This window comes from Ixodes scapularis, unplaced genomic scaffold, assembly GCF_016920785.2.
Source record: "Ixodes scapularis isolate PalLabHiFi unplaced genomic scaffold, ASM1692078v2 PGA_scaffold12__126_contigs__length_90152505, whole genome shotgun sequence".
Taxonomy (NCBI): Eukaryota; Metazoa; Arthropoda; class Arachnida; order Ixodida; family Ixodidae; genus Ixodes; species Ixodes scapularis.
In genome coordinates this window covers 21,304,695-21,320,599 of record NW_024609838.1, presented here as the reverse complement: position 1 = coordinate 21,320,599, position 15,905 = coordinate 21,304,695, and the positions used below count along the sequence as shown (strand labels likewise).

General features: G+C 45.9%; 1 protein-coding gene across 1 annotated transcript in view; it reads right to left on the bottom strand.

The window, feature by feature from the left end:
- LOC8027745 (phospholipase A1 member A) overlaps positions 1-15,905 on the bottom strand; it is a 65,554-nt gene that overhangs the window by 37,804 nt on the left and 11,845 nt on the right. Inside the window, 5 exon segments of the mRNA XM_042289459.1 lie at positions 2,502-2,675; positions 3,288-3,408; positions 8,402-8,663; positions 12,871-12,990; positions 12,992-13,008. Of these exon segments, the coding sequence (XP_042145393.1) occupies positions 2,502-2,675; positions 3,288-3,408; positions 8,402-8,663; positions 12,871-12,990; positions 12,992-13,008 (694 nt within the window).

Sequence of the window (15,905 nt, the reverse complement as noted above, 5' to 3'; positions counted from 1 at the left end):
CCTCGGCCAAAAAGTCGTCCACCCAAGGAAAGGGCCCAGGGTGTAATTTACCAAATATCCTGCACCCAGTGCCCCGCCTCCTACCTTGGAGAAACTAAAAACTTCCAAGAACGGCTCCGTCAACACAAAAATGACGTACGCAACTTCGACCGCGAACGCAGTGCTCTGGCGGAGCACTGTGAAGTTAATGACCACCGAATCGGATTTGAAGATGCAAGCATTCTGGGTACTGAGACGAACCTACGCAGAAGACAGCTGATAGAATCCTGGCATATTCAAAACACCGCAAATAACATCAATAGGTCTCTAGGCACCTTACCCAGTTTATATGTTCATGGGTTACGAGATACAATCAAGACGGCGCAGGCGAAACGAAGACAACCAGCAATCGACAATGAAGAAGAAGAGATAGCCAGTTCAAAGAAAGACAAAGAAGCTATTATCCCGTTTAGTCGCCCCTGAGGAAGAAACGAACTGTTTCGAAACGTTGGGACAATTTTTCGACTTTTTGGTTGGCGTATTTCTTTATTCTTTACAGTAAGAATATTTTGTTTCCATGTCTGGTGCAAGCAGGACTGAACCGCTAGTTCAGTGTTTGGGAAAATTACATTGCAAGGAATCTATTAGTAGCTACACATCAGTGTGACAGCAAAAAAGTCACTGTATTTTTATTTGACGGGGGAATACTCGACTTTTTTTTTAAACATGTTATTCACTGTAGATTAAATGAGAACGGAATTCACAGTTGTTCTAAGGTTCTTTTTGGTGCTCCAAACTGAACTTTAGGGTGCTCCAAAATGACATCAGCCATTCACATCACTGTCAATGTCACGTAATCATAGAGCGGTAAAAAAAAAAAAGCGTAGCAAGCTCCGTTGAAACTTTATTATTTTTACCACCACCGATTGCAGAAATGTCCATGCATGATAAACGCCCATGGGATTAAATTGGGCTTTTAGTTGTAACGAGGGCAGAGCTTCCCAGATCAAATGAACAGTTTGAGAGTCGCACAGTATGTCCGGTATGTCGACATTATATCAATCAATCAATTAGACAAACTTTTTTCTGTGTGCTTACAAATATCATTACTGACATTATAATTTATATACATATGGGCTCATGTATGTAATCAGGCTGTATACATCACTATATATAATCCAGCATCTAACCAAAATTAAACAGCGCGCAAAAAAAAAAAAAAAAAAAGACAACAATGCGATTAACCATCAACCAACTCGCCTACATCGCAACTTTAATCCAGTATTCATTAAATGTGGCCTGAGGAGGTTTCTGAGATCGCTTAAATATGGCGATAACTCATTCTGTGGGCTCTAAGCACCTTGGAATTCCATAAAGCATAACGATTCGCGGCCGATTTCGCTATTAAAAAAGAATCAAAGATCGAACACAACGAGGTCATCTGAAACGATGAGAGGAACACTGTTCCGGCAGCTAGGACATGTGACCAATGAAAACGCGGCATTTCGTTGAGATTGCAAACGCTGTTATTACAAAATGTGTAAGCTTTTGTAGATGACAAAAGCAAATAAGAGTAATCGAAAAATGCCAATTTTTCACGGAGAGGGAGCGTAACACTGCAATAATCGCCTAAGAAAAACGCACTTTTTTTTTTTTTTTTTTTTCGGGAGTGACGTGTCTGGTTGTTAGCTCTTTAGCGCGCGCTCGCTGCAGGTTGAATCGTAGTCCGGGCTGTATGGGCAACGAGCCGCGCGCATTCGAGTTATCACTCCGGGGTTCCACCGGTCGGAAGCGCGAGGACCCTTCGCTTGCTATTGGCTGACAGTAGTCCTGGTTTCGGAACATGGTCCTCCCATCGCCGGAGATGGAATCGGTGTGTTGCGATCTTTGACTACTTTTTTTATAAGGAAATCGTGGTCGCGTATCGTCATGATTTAGGGATTTCTAGGATGCATAGAGCCAGCAGAGTGAGTCAAGCTCCGTTCACACTCTTGCAACGGAGCACGACTGAGAGAGATCAGACCGGCTTCGAAAGGCCCGTTCACACTCTTGCAACCGAGAACGACCGAGAGAGACCAGACCGGTTTTTAAGGGTTTTTAAGCTTCTTGCGACTTCTTAGGACCGGATGCGCTACAGCGGAGCTGGTGCTAAGAGATCACAAGAGGCTTAAAAACCGGTCTGGTCTCTCTCGGTCTTACTCGATCGCAAGAGTGTGAACGGGCCTTAAGTCTCTTGCGACGTCTTAGGACCGGGTGCGCTGCTGAGGAGCTGGTCCTAAGAAGTTGCAAGGGGCTAAAAACCGGTCCGGTCTCTCTCGGTCGTACTCGGTTGCATATGTGTGAACCGCGCTTTAGGCGATCTCAAAAACCTCCTCGGGGCACCTTTAAACGGTGAGCAAAAATTAGTCACTTAAACAAATATCAAGGTCAACTGTGGAGCCAGAACGATAGCAGATCATATTTTTTTTTGGAAACTTTGGACTTTCTAAAAACGAACAAACAAACAACTTAAGGGTTCTCACGTTCTCCGTGTGGGCTTGTTCATCGGGAGGATCTCGACGTGCTTCAGGAACATCCGGGACTTGAAAAAAATTTTGTCCGTCTTGTACTTGAAGGACGCCTTCTTGATGACCCCGACCCTGCTGGGCGTGGTGACCAGAAACGTGTACTTGGCGCCTGGGTACAGCTCTTCGGTCCTGTGAGTATGGCCGTGATTGCTTGTCGAAATCTCATTAACTGAGGAGAGACATTAGCCCTACGTTTCTTAAATTGTCAGTGACTTCGTACATCCTTGTTCCTCGGGGTTTTCAAGGTTCTTCCCGAAGAATCAATTAGTAATCGTAATCTGCATTCATACGTTATTACCAAAGAATTGAAATACTATTCTAATCGTGATCGGGTATGCCGAAACGCCTCACGTTCTTGAGTCCTGTACTCGAAGACCACTTTGCTTGTTGCCTCTTCTACAATTTGTATGAGGTAGGAGTAAAAAAAGGAACAGGAGATCTAGAACAAAAGTCCATGCAGCTAGCTTTGATGCGTGCATAACGTATCAAAACTGGTTACAGGTTTGATACGTAATAGACGGTTCTAAAACGTATCAAACGTGATACGTTGGACAGGCTTAAAATGAGGACGTGTGATGGCTTTGGTTTGCCGTAAGGCCGGACCTCGCAGTTCTATAGCTCGTGTGAAATTATTACTGGGAGTTAAAATCGGGAAGGATATCGTAACAGGTGGGAAAGTATATTCGTCCACAAAGAGTACATGGAAAATGATCGCAGAAGCGAAAAATAAAAAATACTAACCTGCGGTTTACCTTGACAGTCGCTTCCCCCTTGCTGCCTTCCAAGGTGAGGAAGAAATTTCCGGTGACCGGCGACGAGCGAGAGTCCTTGGACATCTGGACGTTCACGAGGTAGTGATAAGCTGTCAGAAAAAGAAAAAAAAAATGAAACAATCGAGCTTTTTTTATATAATTATATCAGGGGCGTTTGTTTTGTTGTTTGAGGTGTGATAAGTAGGGTTTCGCATTTTCGGGGTTAATTTTTTTATCAAATTCGGACGTGTTTCAAAGCACACATTGCCGAGATTTCATCCTCGTAGGTTGTCGTCGCCGCGCGCGCAAAGAATGGAAAAACCTTTTTTTTTCTTCTCCCCCCTCTTGGCGCGAGGAGCGGGAAGTCGGAACTTCCCGTCGGCCGTGCCGCGCGAAGAGAGCGAAGAGGGCAGCCCTGGCGTCCCGCCAAGAATGGTGCGAGGAAGGGAGAATCTTCGTGTCGTCTGCTTGCAAGACTTGTTTTCAAACATTACTCGCGTTATGCAAAATCCCACTTTGGCAGCATCCACAGTTGCTACGCGTAATGTTGGATGGTTTTAGAAACTTACACCGCGCATACCCCCTCACTTAACAGATCACGGAGCACTGGTGGCTCTCGTCAGTGGCATCCACGGCGCCATCCACGACGGCAATGAGAATTACCCACGTCGCAGCTCCTTCCTCGGGTACGTGACGGCGCCATTCCACCCGCACTGCCTGCAGCTATCGCTGTGGCCGAGTGGTCTAGCGCACACCAGCTCGACGCGCGTGGAGCGAAAGCTCGCGCTGCAGAACCCAGGGTTCCTGGGTTCGAGCCCCACCCCTGCCCGTTTCGATCTGGATGAGCATCGTACCGGCGTGCGGTCGTGTATCACTACTGCGTGGTGCACGTTAAAGACCCCAGGCTAGCGGCTGTACCGCACTGGCTAAATTTCTCATCTACAGCTGGGAGACTCGTCGCCCCTGTGAGGCAGACCAAGTTCTAGGCTGTATAAACACACACACAACCCAATTTTTTGTCGTTCCTTCGCACATGGTGTGAGAAAAAATACGACTTTTTTTTTCGTTTGTTTTAATCCGTGTTTTTCATCGTTTATTTTCAGTGCCAGGCAAGAAATCGGGTCTAATGTTATAAAACAACTGCATGTTCATAAATGTGTGACCCCCCCCCCCCCCCCCCCCCCCCCCGTCTTCTCTTTTCTTCCAGGGTCCATGAAACTTAAGCGCCGTTCACACATATGCAACAGAGTTAGACCGAGAGAGACCCCCAGGAAAGTAAGACAGTAAGAGCAGTGTACAGGCTCACACACAAACACACACACACACACAAAAACAAACGCATGCACGCACAAGCACACGCACACAAAAAAGCAGCATATGTTGCTGATACATTTTTTATTTTCCCAAAACAAAAGTTTTTTTTTTTTTTGTTTTTTTTAGGGGCAGTTTTAATTTTGTATTTTTCGGTATTTCTCCGATTCCGAGAAAAACACTTGGGTGTTTATTTATCGGGATTTAGCGGTAATTACCGGAAACACGGAACCCTGCTCATATGAGTCATATAACTCAGCCACTTTAGTCTTCGTGCTTTTCTGCCTTCGTAGGAAGCAGGGGCAACGTAGAAATATATCGAATACCTTCCTCTAGCTTATTATGTGCGCTGTTCTTGCTTTGCGATTGCTTCTTTGGTGTTCTTATCTGCTGATACCACAATATCATTGGCTGAGCGATAAGAAGAGGCCCGGGGACGTGCCACGGTCTGAGCCTCTTGAACCCTCGATGGCCAATCAGTGATCGGTTGTTCTCTGCAACTCCAAGACAATACATTCGACTATAATGTATAATATTGGCATTTTTATTTTTTTTCTGGAGGTAACCAGTAGATATTATCTAAGAAATCCGGTGCTTCTGCCTTCATGCAAAGCTATTGGACGAGCCAATCGCTGCGATTCGCGGCGGGTGCTTGGCGAATGACGAGGTTGAAAATATGGTTAGACCTAAAAAGAACAGTCTGTGCTGTCATTTTTTAGCCCTTCTACACTCTAAAAAATGTTTGTGCGTCTACTTTCACGCACAACACTCGGAGAGCCAATCACCGCAACTTACGGAGGCAGCTCAGCGAATGACAATGCCGAAACATATGTTTAGACCGAAAAACGCAGACTGAGTTGTGACATTACGCAATGCAAAACGTCACGCTTGCATTGCTTAACGTCACAACTCATACTGCGTTTTTTGGTCTGAACATATGTGTCGGCATCGTCATTCGCTGAGTTGCCTCCGTAAGTTGCGGCGATTGGCTCTCCGAGTGGTGTGCGTAAAAGCAGACTCACGGGCTTTTTTTAGAGTGTAGAAATAGAAAGGGGCCCTTTCACCCTGACACCATGGTCAGGCTTAATAAATTTTATCTGATTTGTTTAGCGACTACCAGTAGCACCAATGTGCACAACTTAGCGCTTCCGCATTGATGCTCTTAGGAACACTGCAGATAAGCTGTGATCTGGGAAAAGGGGCAAACAGGGGCAAACTGATGACTGAAATGAGGCCAACTTTTGGGATGAACCTTATGAGCACCAACGATCGTCCAGTAGCACCTAAAAATACCAACGTGCAGATTGTTCATTGGTGCGCTTTTAGAAACATTTCAGAGAACCTGAAATCCCTGAAAATGTGTAGTTTTTAATGCAGGTGAAACCGACTTGCAGATTGCAGATTAAGTTAACTTTCTGGGGATTTGGTGTATATCAGTCTAATCTGATACGAAATTACCGAAGAATCTGATTTAAACCGTTCGAGAAAAACACTGGTCTGTAAAATCTTGGTAACTAATCGGGTGCTCTCTGTGTATGTAGAGGGCAGATTTATATTGGGTGAAATTATTTTAACCGACGCTCGAAAGAGAATCTTTCAGTTCAAATTGAAAGTGCAATGTATCTGATTTGGGGTTACGCTGGCTACTTTCTGGGCGCGCTCAGCCAGCTAAAGCGTGCTGAGCAGCTGAAGCGCGCGCTGGCTGAGCGCGCGCTTTAGCTGCTACTAGCGGCGAGCTTCCTCGTGCCGAACCAGGGTTGGGCAGTATCGCGATAGTATTTCAGAAATACATTTCGTATCTGTATTTCTGTATCGCGATACATTTTTTTCGCCAGTATCTGTATTCCTGTATCAGAATACATTTTGAATGCTCCTTTGTATTGCAATACAATCAGGGTGAAATGTATTTCGTTACATTTCTTAAAAAATACTCCCCCCCCCCCCCCCCCCCCCCCCCGGGCCCGGAAAGAAAATCCAACGCATTTTTTCTTTTTTTACTTCTGAGGGCACCAGGGCCAAGAAGGCGCTGGGGAATTGTTACCATACGGACCAAGGTTCCTTCCGATTCTCCAAACTATTTTCCTATGCGTCCTCTTCTCCCATCTGAGAAGTGTTGCGTAGTCGGGGACTCGAACTAGGGGGCGTGCCAGGAGTGGAGTCAGAGCATCTTCTGCCGCAGGTCCTTAGGTAGGAATTTCTTGAGTTATTATTCGCTGACATCCAATGCCCGCTGCTAACCGTCTCTCTTGCCTTAGCGTATGCAGTACACCCGGCCGGCAAAGCTGAGTCACAGCCTGTTGCAACAAGAGCCTGGCGGTAGTTGACTTAAAATAGTAGGATGAGTCACGCAGTGAAGTTCAACCCATATTCGAATGCGCCTGCGACTGCGCCCGTAATATTGCACGGCGTAAGGGTACGTCATCAGCCGACGTGAAAGTAACCCGTTGCTCTGGTGATCCGAAACCCAGGAAGGAAGTCAGACGTGGCCTCGCTTTGCCGACCCAGACTTCGTACACTTGCGACTCGTCTCGAGCTCGCTATTTCTCGGAGGGCTCGCACTTGTGCCGGCAATATCAGGTCGCAATCCACGAAGTCTCTATTTGGACTATGCAAGACCAAACTTGAGAACTGCAATCCATGCGTCGGTGGCAGAGGGCCGACAGGAAAGACCTTTACAACAGGGATACCACCGTATCGTTTTTTCAACCGTAAGAGAAGGTAAGACAGGTGTTTCAGGTTGCTTGGGGTAGTCCACTATTCTCGAAAGATCCAAATGACACTGCCTGCTGGATCTTCAACGAGGTAACCTACAACGAAAGTACGTACTGTCCTTTCATACAGCAGCGTGCTAAAGTTTCATGTTCAAGGCCACACCTACAGATAAAGAATGCCAGTTCATTCCACCGTGACGTCATGTGATAAATGTTGACAGGGGCGTCCTTAGCGAACAGGGGTGTAGTGATTTAGGATGACATATAATTTATTTAGAGGTCGAAGTCTCTTCGCATCCCTCATCAGACAGACAGGATGTCAGGGAAGGGACCGCGGTCAGTCCTTGATGGAATATTTTTTTTGAGCCCACTGAAGACTCCTCGTCGTCCGAAATCACTACCTTCAAGGCAAAGTGACGAGCCTACGGTAAAGTAATTTCAGGATCAAAAACTTCAACCTCCAACTTTAAGCTCCATCTCATTTGGCGTCTCAAACAAATTTTAAAAATGTATTGCAGTATCAGTATTTCTGTATTTGTAGTCTGCCCCCCCTAAAATGTATTCCTGTATTTGTATTTCCAAATACTTTTTGCCTGTTTTTAAAATGTATTTCCGATACGTATCGCGATACACTTTTACAAATATATCTCAGTATCAGTATTTTAGCTACTATTTTAATGTATCCCAGTATTTGTATTTCCAAATACATTTTTGAGTATTTCTGCCCCACCCTGCGCCGAACGCGCCGAGCGAGCAAAAATAGCGGTGATAGCTTTTAGCGCAGAGGCGCAATGCCGAAGCTCGGGGAGCGCCGAGCGAAGGGCGTAAACACAGTAGGCCACGCACCCTCGTCCCTAGGCTCACTTCCAGGCGGTGCAGCCTTTACCGCGACCCACGCACTCCTTTGTTCGCATTTCATATTTCCCCGATAGTATTTCACCTCAAGTACTTTTTACATGTACTTCACCCAACACTGCATATGTTTGAAGCCAGCACCTTTCGAACACCGTGTCTTTTGTACGAGGTGTGAGCAGTGTGATTACGGCTTTAGGGTGTACGGTTACACGGAGGCAGTTCGTACCACAGAACGGCTCGTCAGCGTTGGTGTCCAGGAACATCCGTCTCGTCCTGGAGTTGTTCTTGAAGCGCTTCCATTGGTCTGCCCAAAAGCCCATCTGGGCGCAGCGCGAGCCGTCGCTGCCGCAGTCGGAGCAGCGTCCCTTGTGGAACATCTCGTGCGTCGAACACTCGAAGGCCAGCGACGAGCACTGCTTGTTCGTGATGGACTCGATGACGTAGTCGATGGCACGCTGGTGGTGGCAGATCCCCATGGCGCGGACAATCTCGTTCACGGTACAACGTTGTTTTGAGTGTTTATTTTGGAAGCGTAAGGATTTCTGTTTTAAGCGTCAACTTCATTGTCCCTCTTCAGGGGAGAGGGTGGGAAAAAAAAGAAAAAGGTAGATAGTTGTTGCCAGTTGAACCTTCTCTACACTGAACACTTTCTGTGACCTTCTGAAAGACACTAAGTGGAGCGCAAGTTTGTCTGCTTCTTTTGCGGGGGTTCTGGTGACGTCAGAACGCCGAGCTCTGATTGGCTGTGATTGAAGGAAAGTGAGTAGACTTTAAAGGAAGCTACCTTGAAATCTATCCACTATCGTTCAATCAGAGCCAATCAGAGCACAGCGTTCTGAAGCCACCACAACCCCTGTAAAGGAAGCAGACGAACTTGCGCTCCGTATAGTCACTGACAAGGTCCCGTGCACTTCGAGCGTGCGCGTGCAGTCAAAGCACGACGGAAGGTGTGTAGCGGTTGCTGGAGTGAAGGTTCCATTGTGCGCCAATCCATTTTCGCTGCGCCATCCTGCTCTCAAGCGCAAATGTAACGCCAAAACTAGCAAAAAAAAAAGTTTTTTTTACGCTATATCTCTTGAAGTACTCTTCTTTACTGGTCATAGTGGTTTACCGTGCTGTGTTCGTTTCGATCATTCTGAACCAGGGTTAAGCAGAAATACTCAAAAATGTATTTGGAAATACAAATACTGGGATACATTAAAATAGTAGCTAAAATACTGATACTGAAATATATCTGTAAAAATGTATCGCGATACGTATCGGGAATACATTTTAAATACAGGCAAAAAGTATTTGGAAATACAAATACAGGAATACATTTTAGGGAAGGCAGAAATACAAATACAGAAATACTGATACTGCGATATATCTTTCACATTTGTTTGAGACGTCAACTGAGATGAAGTTTGAAGTGGAAGTTTTCGATCCTGACATTACTTTCCTGTAGGCTTGGCACTTTGCCTTGGAGGTATAGTGGTTTCGGACGACAAGGAGTCTTCAATGGGCCCAAAGAAAACGTTCCATCAAGGGCTGACCGCGGTCCCTTCCATGACATCCTGTCTGTTTGACGAGGGAATCCTGTCAACATTGATCACATGATCTCACGGTGGAATAAACTAGTATTCTTTATCTGTAGGTGTGGCCTTGAACATGAAACCTTACCACGCTGCTGTATGAAAGGACAGTACGTACTTTCGTTGTCGGTTACCTCGTTGAATATCGTGCATGCAGTGTCATTTGGAATTTTTGAGAATAGTGGACCACCTGAAGCATCTTGGAATACATGTCTTATCTTCTGTTACGGTTGAAAAAACGATACGGTAGCATCCCTGTTCTGAAGTTCCTTACTAACGACCCTCCGCCACCGACGCACGGATTGCAGTCTTCAAGTTTTGCCTGGCATTATCCAAACAGAGACCTCGTGGATTGCGAGCTGATATTGCCGGCACAGGTGCGAGCTGTCCGAGAAACAGCGGTCTCGAGACGAGTCGCGGGAGTACGTAGTCTGGGATGGCACAGCGAGGCCACTTCTGGCCTCCTTCTGGGTTTCGGATCACCAGAGCAGCGGGTCACGTTCACGTCGTCGGCTGATGACGTACCCTTGAGCCATGCAAAGTTACGGAGACTTCCTACTATTTCAAGTCAGCCACCGCCAGGCTGGTGCTGCAACGGAATGTGACTCAGCTTTGCCGGCTGGGTGTACTCTGTACGCTAAGGCGAGAGAGACGGTTAGCAGCAGGGCATTGAATGCCAGCAAACAATGACTCAAGAAATCCCTACCTAACGACCTGCGGCAGAAGATGCTCTGACTCCACTCCTGGCACGCCACCTGGTTCAAGTCCCCGACTACGCAACACTTCTCAGAAGAGAGAAGAGGACGCATAGAAAAATAGTTTGCAGAATTAAAAAGAGCCTTGGTCAGCATAGTAACAATGCCCCAGCATCTCCTTGACTCTGGTGCTCTCAGAAGTAGAAAAAAAAATGCGTTCGGACTTGTTTCTTTTTGGAATACATTTTAGCGCTCAAAAAACAGGGACAAAGAGGCGAGAAACAGACAGCACAGTGCGCTACTAACAACTGATTTTATTACGTGAAACGACACTTTTATACCATCCGAGTTTCTGATTTTGCTCCGTCACTGGCCAACCCGGTGCCAGGCCGCGTCATTGAGGAACGCACGCTCCTTTAAAAAAGAGCGTGCGTTCCTCAATGAAAGGAGCGTGCGTTCCTCAATGACGCGGCCTGGCACCGGGTTGGCCAGTGACGGAGCAAAATCAGAAACTCGGATGGTATAAAAGTGTCGTTTCACGTAATAAAATCAGTTGTTAGTAGCGCACTGTGCTGTCTGTTTCTCGCCTCTTTGTCCCTGTTTTTTGAGCGCTAAAATGTATTCCAAATTCCAAAACCAACTAGCCCAGCAATCGACTCTATTGTTTCTTTTTGTTTTTTTTCGGGGGGGGGGGGGGGGGGGGGGAGTATTTCTCAAGAAATGTAACTAAATACATTTCATCCTGATTGTATCGCGATACAAAAAATCATTCCAAATGTATTTCGATACAGGAATATAGATACTGGTGAAAAAAATGTATCGCGATACAGAAATACAGATACGAAATGTATTTCTGAAATACTATCGCGATACATTTGTATCGCGATACTGCCCAACCCTGTTCTGAACCAATGTTATGGAACCAATACCGATGAGGTCGTGTTAGCGTCAAGGCAGGCGACTCGTTTGAGGAAAACAGGCCCCAAGTGCTTAGTTTCCTCAAACGAGAATGATCACAATTTATTCCGGACTACGTAAAGAGACAATGTCCCGTTTCGTTGCATGGTCTCGTGTTGAATGATAAGCCGTAAAGCGCCAGCAGCCCGAGGGAGATCCGCGCGAGTTGGTTGTTTAAGTCGTCCGCTTCGAACACGAGGACAATTAAATGTTTTTAGTTGTTCAGAAATCATACCGTATTTGAACGAATAGGAACAACGCACAATAAAAGTCGAGTGTCTATTTCCGTTCCCCGTACCAATGCCTTCAAAACGGTTTGGGCGCGTTGCTTTGTGCAGTCAGTGCCACAGCTCTACCGGGCGGCGGAGAAAAGCTCACCGGAGAAAAGCTCACCGGAGAAAAGCTCACCGCAAAACCGGCAGATGCGGAGAAAAGCTCACCGACCTTTGGGCGAATGCAGAGAAAAGCTCGCCGATATTTTTTTTTTTTTTAAGGTTTTTCTTAGCTCAACCAGAAACAGTGCGTCTGATCTCCGAAAATGGGACATGCGTAGGCGGTTTCGTCAAAAGTATACTAAGGCATCAGTTCGTTGTTTTTATTTTGCTTTTGGCACAGTGGCGGTGAGCATTCGAAATACCGCACGGATTAAATCGCGTACACTGTGTAGTCTCGTATGAACCCCCCCCCCCCCCCCTCTCCCTCCCTTTCCCAGAAATCACGCATCCCGTTTTTTGGACATAATATTCGTAACATAAAAATGCCAAAACATCAAGCCCTCCGTCACCCGATTCGCGCCGGATATCGATCACGCGATGTGCGATGTCCGACGGGAAACACATCAACCGCATGATTTGTGATATCGGTAGACGTGTGGCAAGCGTGTTTGCCGCGGATTATCTCGTGCTTATCGCACCGTCACGCGCGAACCTGTAGCGTCCGCAATCTCTGTTATTTGTTCCCGTGACATGCAAATTCCTAACTCGTTCACGCGTTCTTTCTCTTTTTTTTTTCTTTTTGTCTGCGATTTCCGCGCGAGTTATTTGTTCCCGTGATACTCGAGTTTGTAGCGGGTTCTTGCGCGTATATCGCAATGGCGAAGCGCGAATGCGCTGCGTCCGCGTTCTGCTACCGTGCCCCGCGGGAATTCACAGCGAATTCCAGCCTACGTATCGCGCCGTGGAACGCGAATTCGCCGTGTTTGCGATCTGTGGTATCATTACTGAAAAGACAGTGAGTGTGCAGGCGAACTGGTGATAGTTAATCATGATGTTTAAAAGCCGAGTCTGTGGTGAGGGAAAAAAAAAACAAGAAACTTTGAAGTCGAAGAGTTTCTTTTTCACGTAACTTGTAGCAGAGACAAGGCCTGCCGCAAAGAACAGAGATCTTTGTGGGAAAGCCTTGTCCTCCTTTTCTTTACCTGCAACAGACTATATAGTTTTTTATAGACGTGTGAATGAAGACAATGAGACCTTACCGCCCACTAGTCCTTCGGTGACGAATTTGAAGATTCTTGACCCCACGTCGCAGCCCGGCATCTTGACACCCCCGTTGGGGTAGAAGTCCACGTGTCCCACGGTGTCGTACAAGCCCGAGACCTTCTCCCTTCACTGCGATATCACGCAAATTTATAGACGCTAGTATTAATAGACAGTAGTCCAATCTTAGCTAGTTCAAAACTCTGCAAATTAATGCCAAAGACACGGAATGCATGTAAAATGAAAGCACGTACAGATTGGCTTATGTTTGTATGAACATAAACCAGTTTTGACTTAAAACGAAAGAAACACACAAGCGGACGAAACAGACGACTCTTGTGTTAACTTTCAGGGCGCCGAAAATACACAAGGACAAGATACAAGAAAGGAGACGTGAACAAGGCGCCTTGTTCACGTCTCCTTTTTTGTATCTTGTCCTTGTGTATTTTCGGCGCCCTGAAAGTTATCATGAACCAACTAGCACAGATTGCCATTCTAAGACTCTTGTGTGTTTCTCTTGTGTGTTTCTTGTGTGTTTCTTTCGTTTTAAGTCACAACTCTTGTGTGTTTCTTTCGTTTTAAGTCAATGTAGATCACCAACACGCTCAAGTATTTAAATAAACCAGTTGATTGTCTGAAATAAAATTAAAAGAATAAAAGTTAAAAAAAAAAAAAAAAAACGCCGAGGACGTAAAGACGAATCCTTACAAACCAAAACTGTGAGTGAAAATATCGGTGTTTTTATACTTTCAAGATAATGATAATCGCAATAAAACAGGATACAGTGATTGCTATGCCTGGCTCTAAAATAAGAACACAGCATCTTTCTGCGAGAGTATTTATAAACACTGTTTGTGCTTAATTAATGCCCGATTTAAAACTAACTGATCTTCTGGTTGTTTGAAAATGTGGCATACGTGATGCGGACGCACCGAGAACATACCGCTTACGTTCATAAGAGACATTTTTTGACATTTGGCGCCATCTGGTAGCCGCTGCGCCAATCACCCGAGAGAGAGAACATGTTTATTGGAAAGATGAAGAGGTTATCCCGCGGGAATTTGCAGGATTGCTACTTCATACATGGGAAATGGAGAAAGGGGCAAAAAAGACAAAGAAAGAAAAGGAAAGAAAGAAAACTTTGAGGATGGCTGTCAGTCACTTTTGGAGGGTGTCCTACAGTATTTTATCAAGTTGAGTCGTTTGGAGAAAACGAATCAATGAGCTCGTCGGCTTGACTCCTTGCAATGTTGATGGCCATGGTCCCAGGAGATGATTGAGCGTAAGCGGTTCTCCGTTGTGAAGAGTCAGGGAGCTTATCATTTCCTTTCTTTGGTCAGCGTAGAGGGCGCAGTGACAATTAACGTGTTCCAGCGTTTCTACGACGTCACAGCTCTCGCAGATGGAGGAATCCAGCTGACCGGTGAGATTTAGATAATATTTTGTTGAGGCCACGTTGAGTCGTATTCGGTGAAGAGCGGTTTTTGTCCGACGTTTGAGCCCCCGGGGAGGGCGAAAGGTAAGAAAGGGGTCAATGTTATGAAGGTGTCTGTAGTGATATAATGGATTCTCCCAGAGGGTGTTTACTAGAGCCGCAGTAATGCGGTTGGTTGTAGCTCTGGCGTCTGAACGTGAAAATGGAATTACCAGTTTGGACGTAAGATGATGCGCATTCTTGGCTGCCAAGTCAGCACTTTCGTTGCCTCGAATACCGCAATGGCTCGGGATCCACTGTAAAATTAGTGTGTTACCATTATTTATAGCCTCTTTATGAATTTTTAGGATCTGATGTACCAGCTGAGCATTAATGTTCTTGCTTTTGGTAGATTTAAGGCTTTGAAGGGCTGCCCTTGAATCAGTAAAGAGTGACCAATTGTTTGGGGCACTCGTAGAAATAAAGTGAATTGCTTCTCTAATCGCTACTAGTTCTGCTGCCGTCGATGATGTTACATGGCCTAGCTTTCCCTGGAGTATTTTGTTTATTGATGGTATAACAAAGCCGTAGCTGGAAGTTTCACGAGTAGAAAACCCATCAGTGTACATATGAATTCGGGAACGGTGATGCGTATTAATGGTTTCTAGAGAATGTTGCCTCAATACCTCCGTTGGAGTATGTTTTCTTGAATGTATCCCTGGAACATCTAATTTTATAGAAATTACTGGATATATCCATGGTGGTAACAACGAGAACTCTGCTGGTTCAAAGTCTCGGGGAAGATCCGCGTTGTCAACATTCACGATTTGGGAAAAACCAGACGCGCTTCTGCTGTTTCCGATGTCTGCTAGGTAGTGGTCTTTGTGCCTTGTGAGGTGGCGGAGGTGCGCTCGAAGGGTTTCTTGAAGTCTCAGCGCGCCAATCGGAACAGCCCCTGCCTCAGCTACAGTTCCGACATTTGAGGTGCATCTTGGGAGCCCTAGACAGGCTCGTAGAGCTTGAGCCTGCATACCTTCCAATGCTCTTATATTTGTACGGCACATCCCATGAAGTACCGGTAGGCTGTATCGAAGGAAACCGACAAAAAGGGCGTTATATAGTTGAAGAAGGGCGGCTACAGAGGCGCCCCACTTAGTGCCACTAATGAATCGGATGAGCTGAATAATGCCGAGAAGCTTTCTTTTCATTTGTTTTATGTGCGGTGTCCATGTCAAAGACTTGTCCAGAACTATTCCGAGGAATCTGTGCGTGTTCACATATGATATGGGATGACCATCCACTGTCAGACAGTACCTATGAGTGCTCTTTCTGGTAAAAGCCATAGCAGCTGACTTTGATTGCGATAGAGATAGTCCACGGTGTTGTAAGTAGCTGGAGATGATCTCAAGTGATTTCTGTAAGCGGATTCGATTAAATCGCTGCGTAATTGATGACGTCCATATGCAGATGTCGTCCGCGTAAAGTGTAATGTTGACGCCCCGGGGAAGTTTGTTTACGAGTGAGTGAGTGAGTGAGTGATTTATTTGCACTTAAATTGGTGCGCACACGGCGGCGTGCCAGGCAAGGCAGATAGGCAAAAACCCTTACGCGCTTA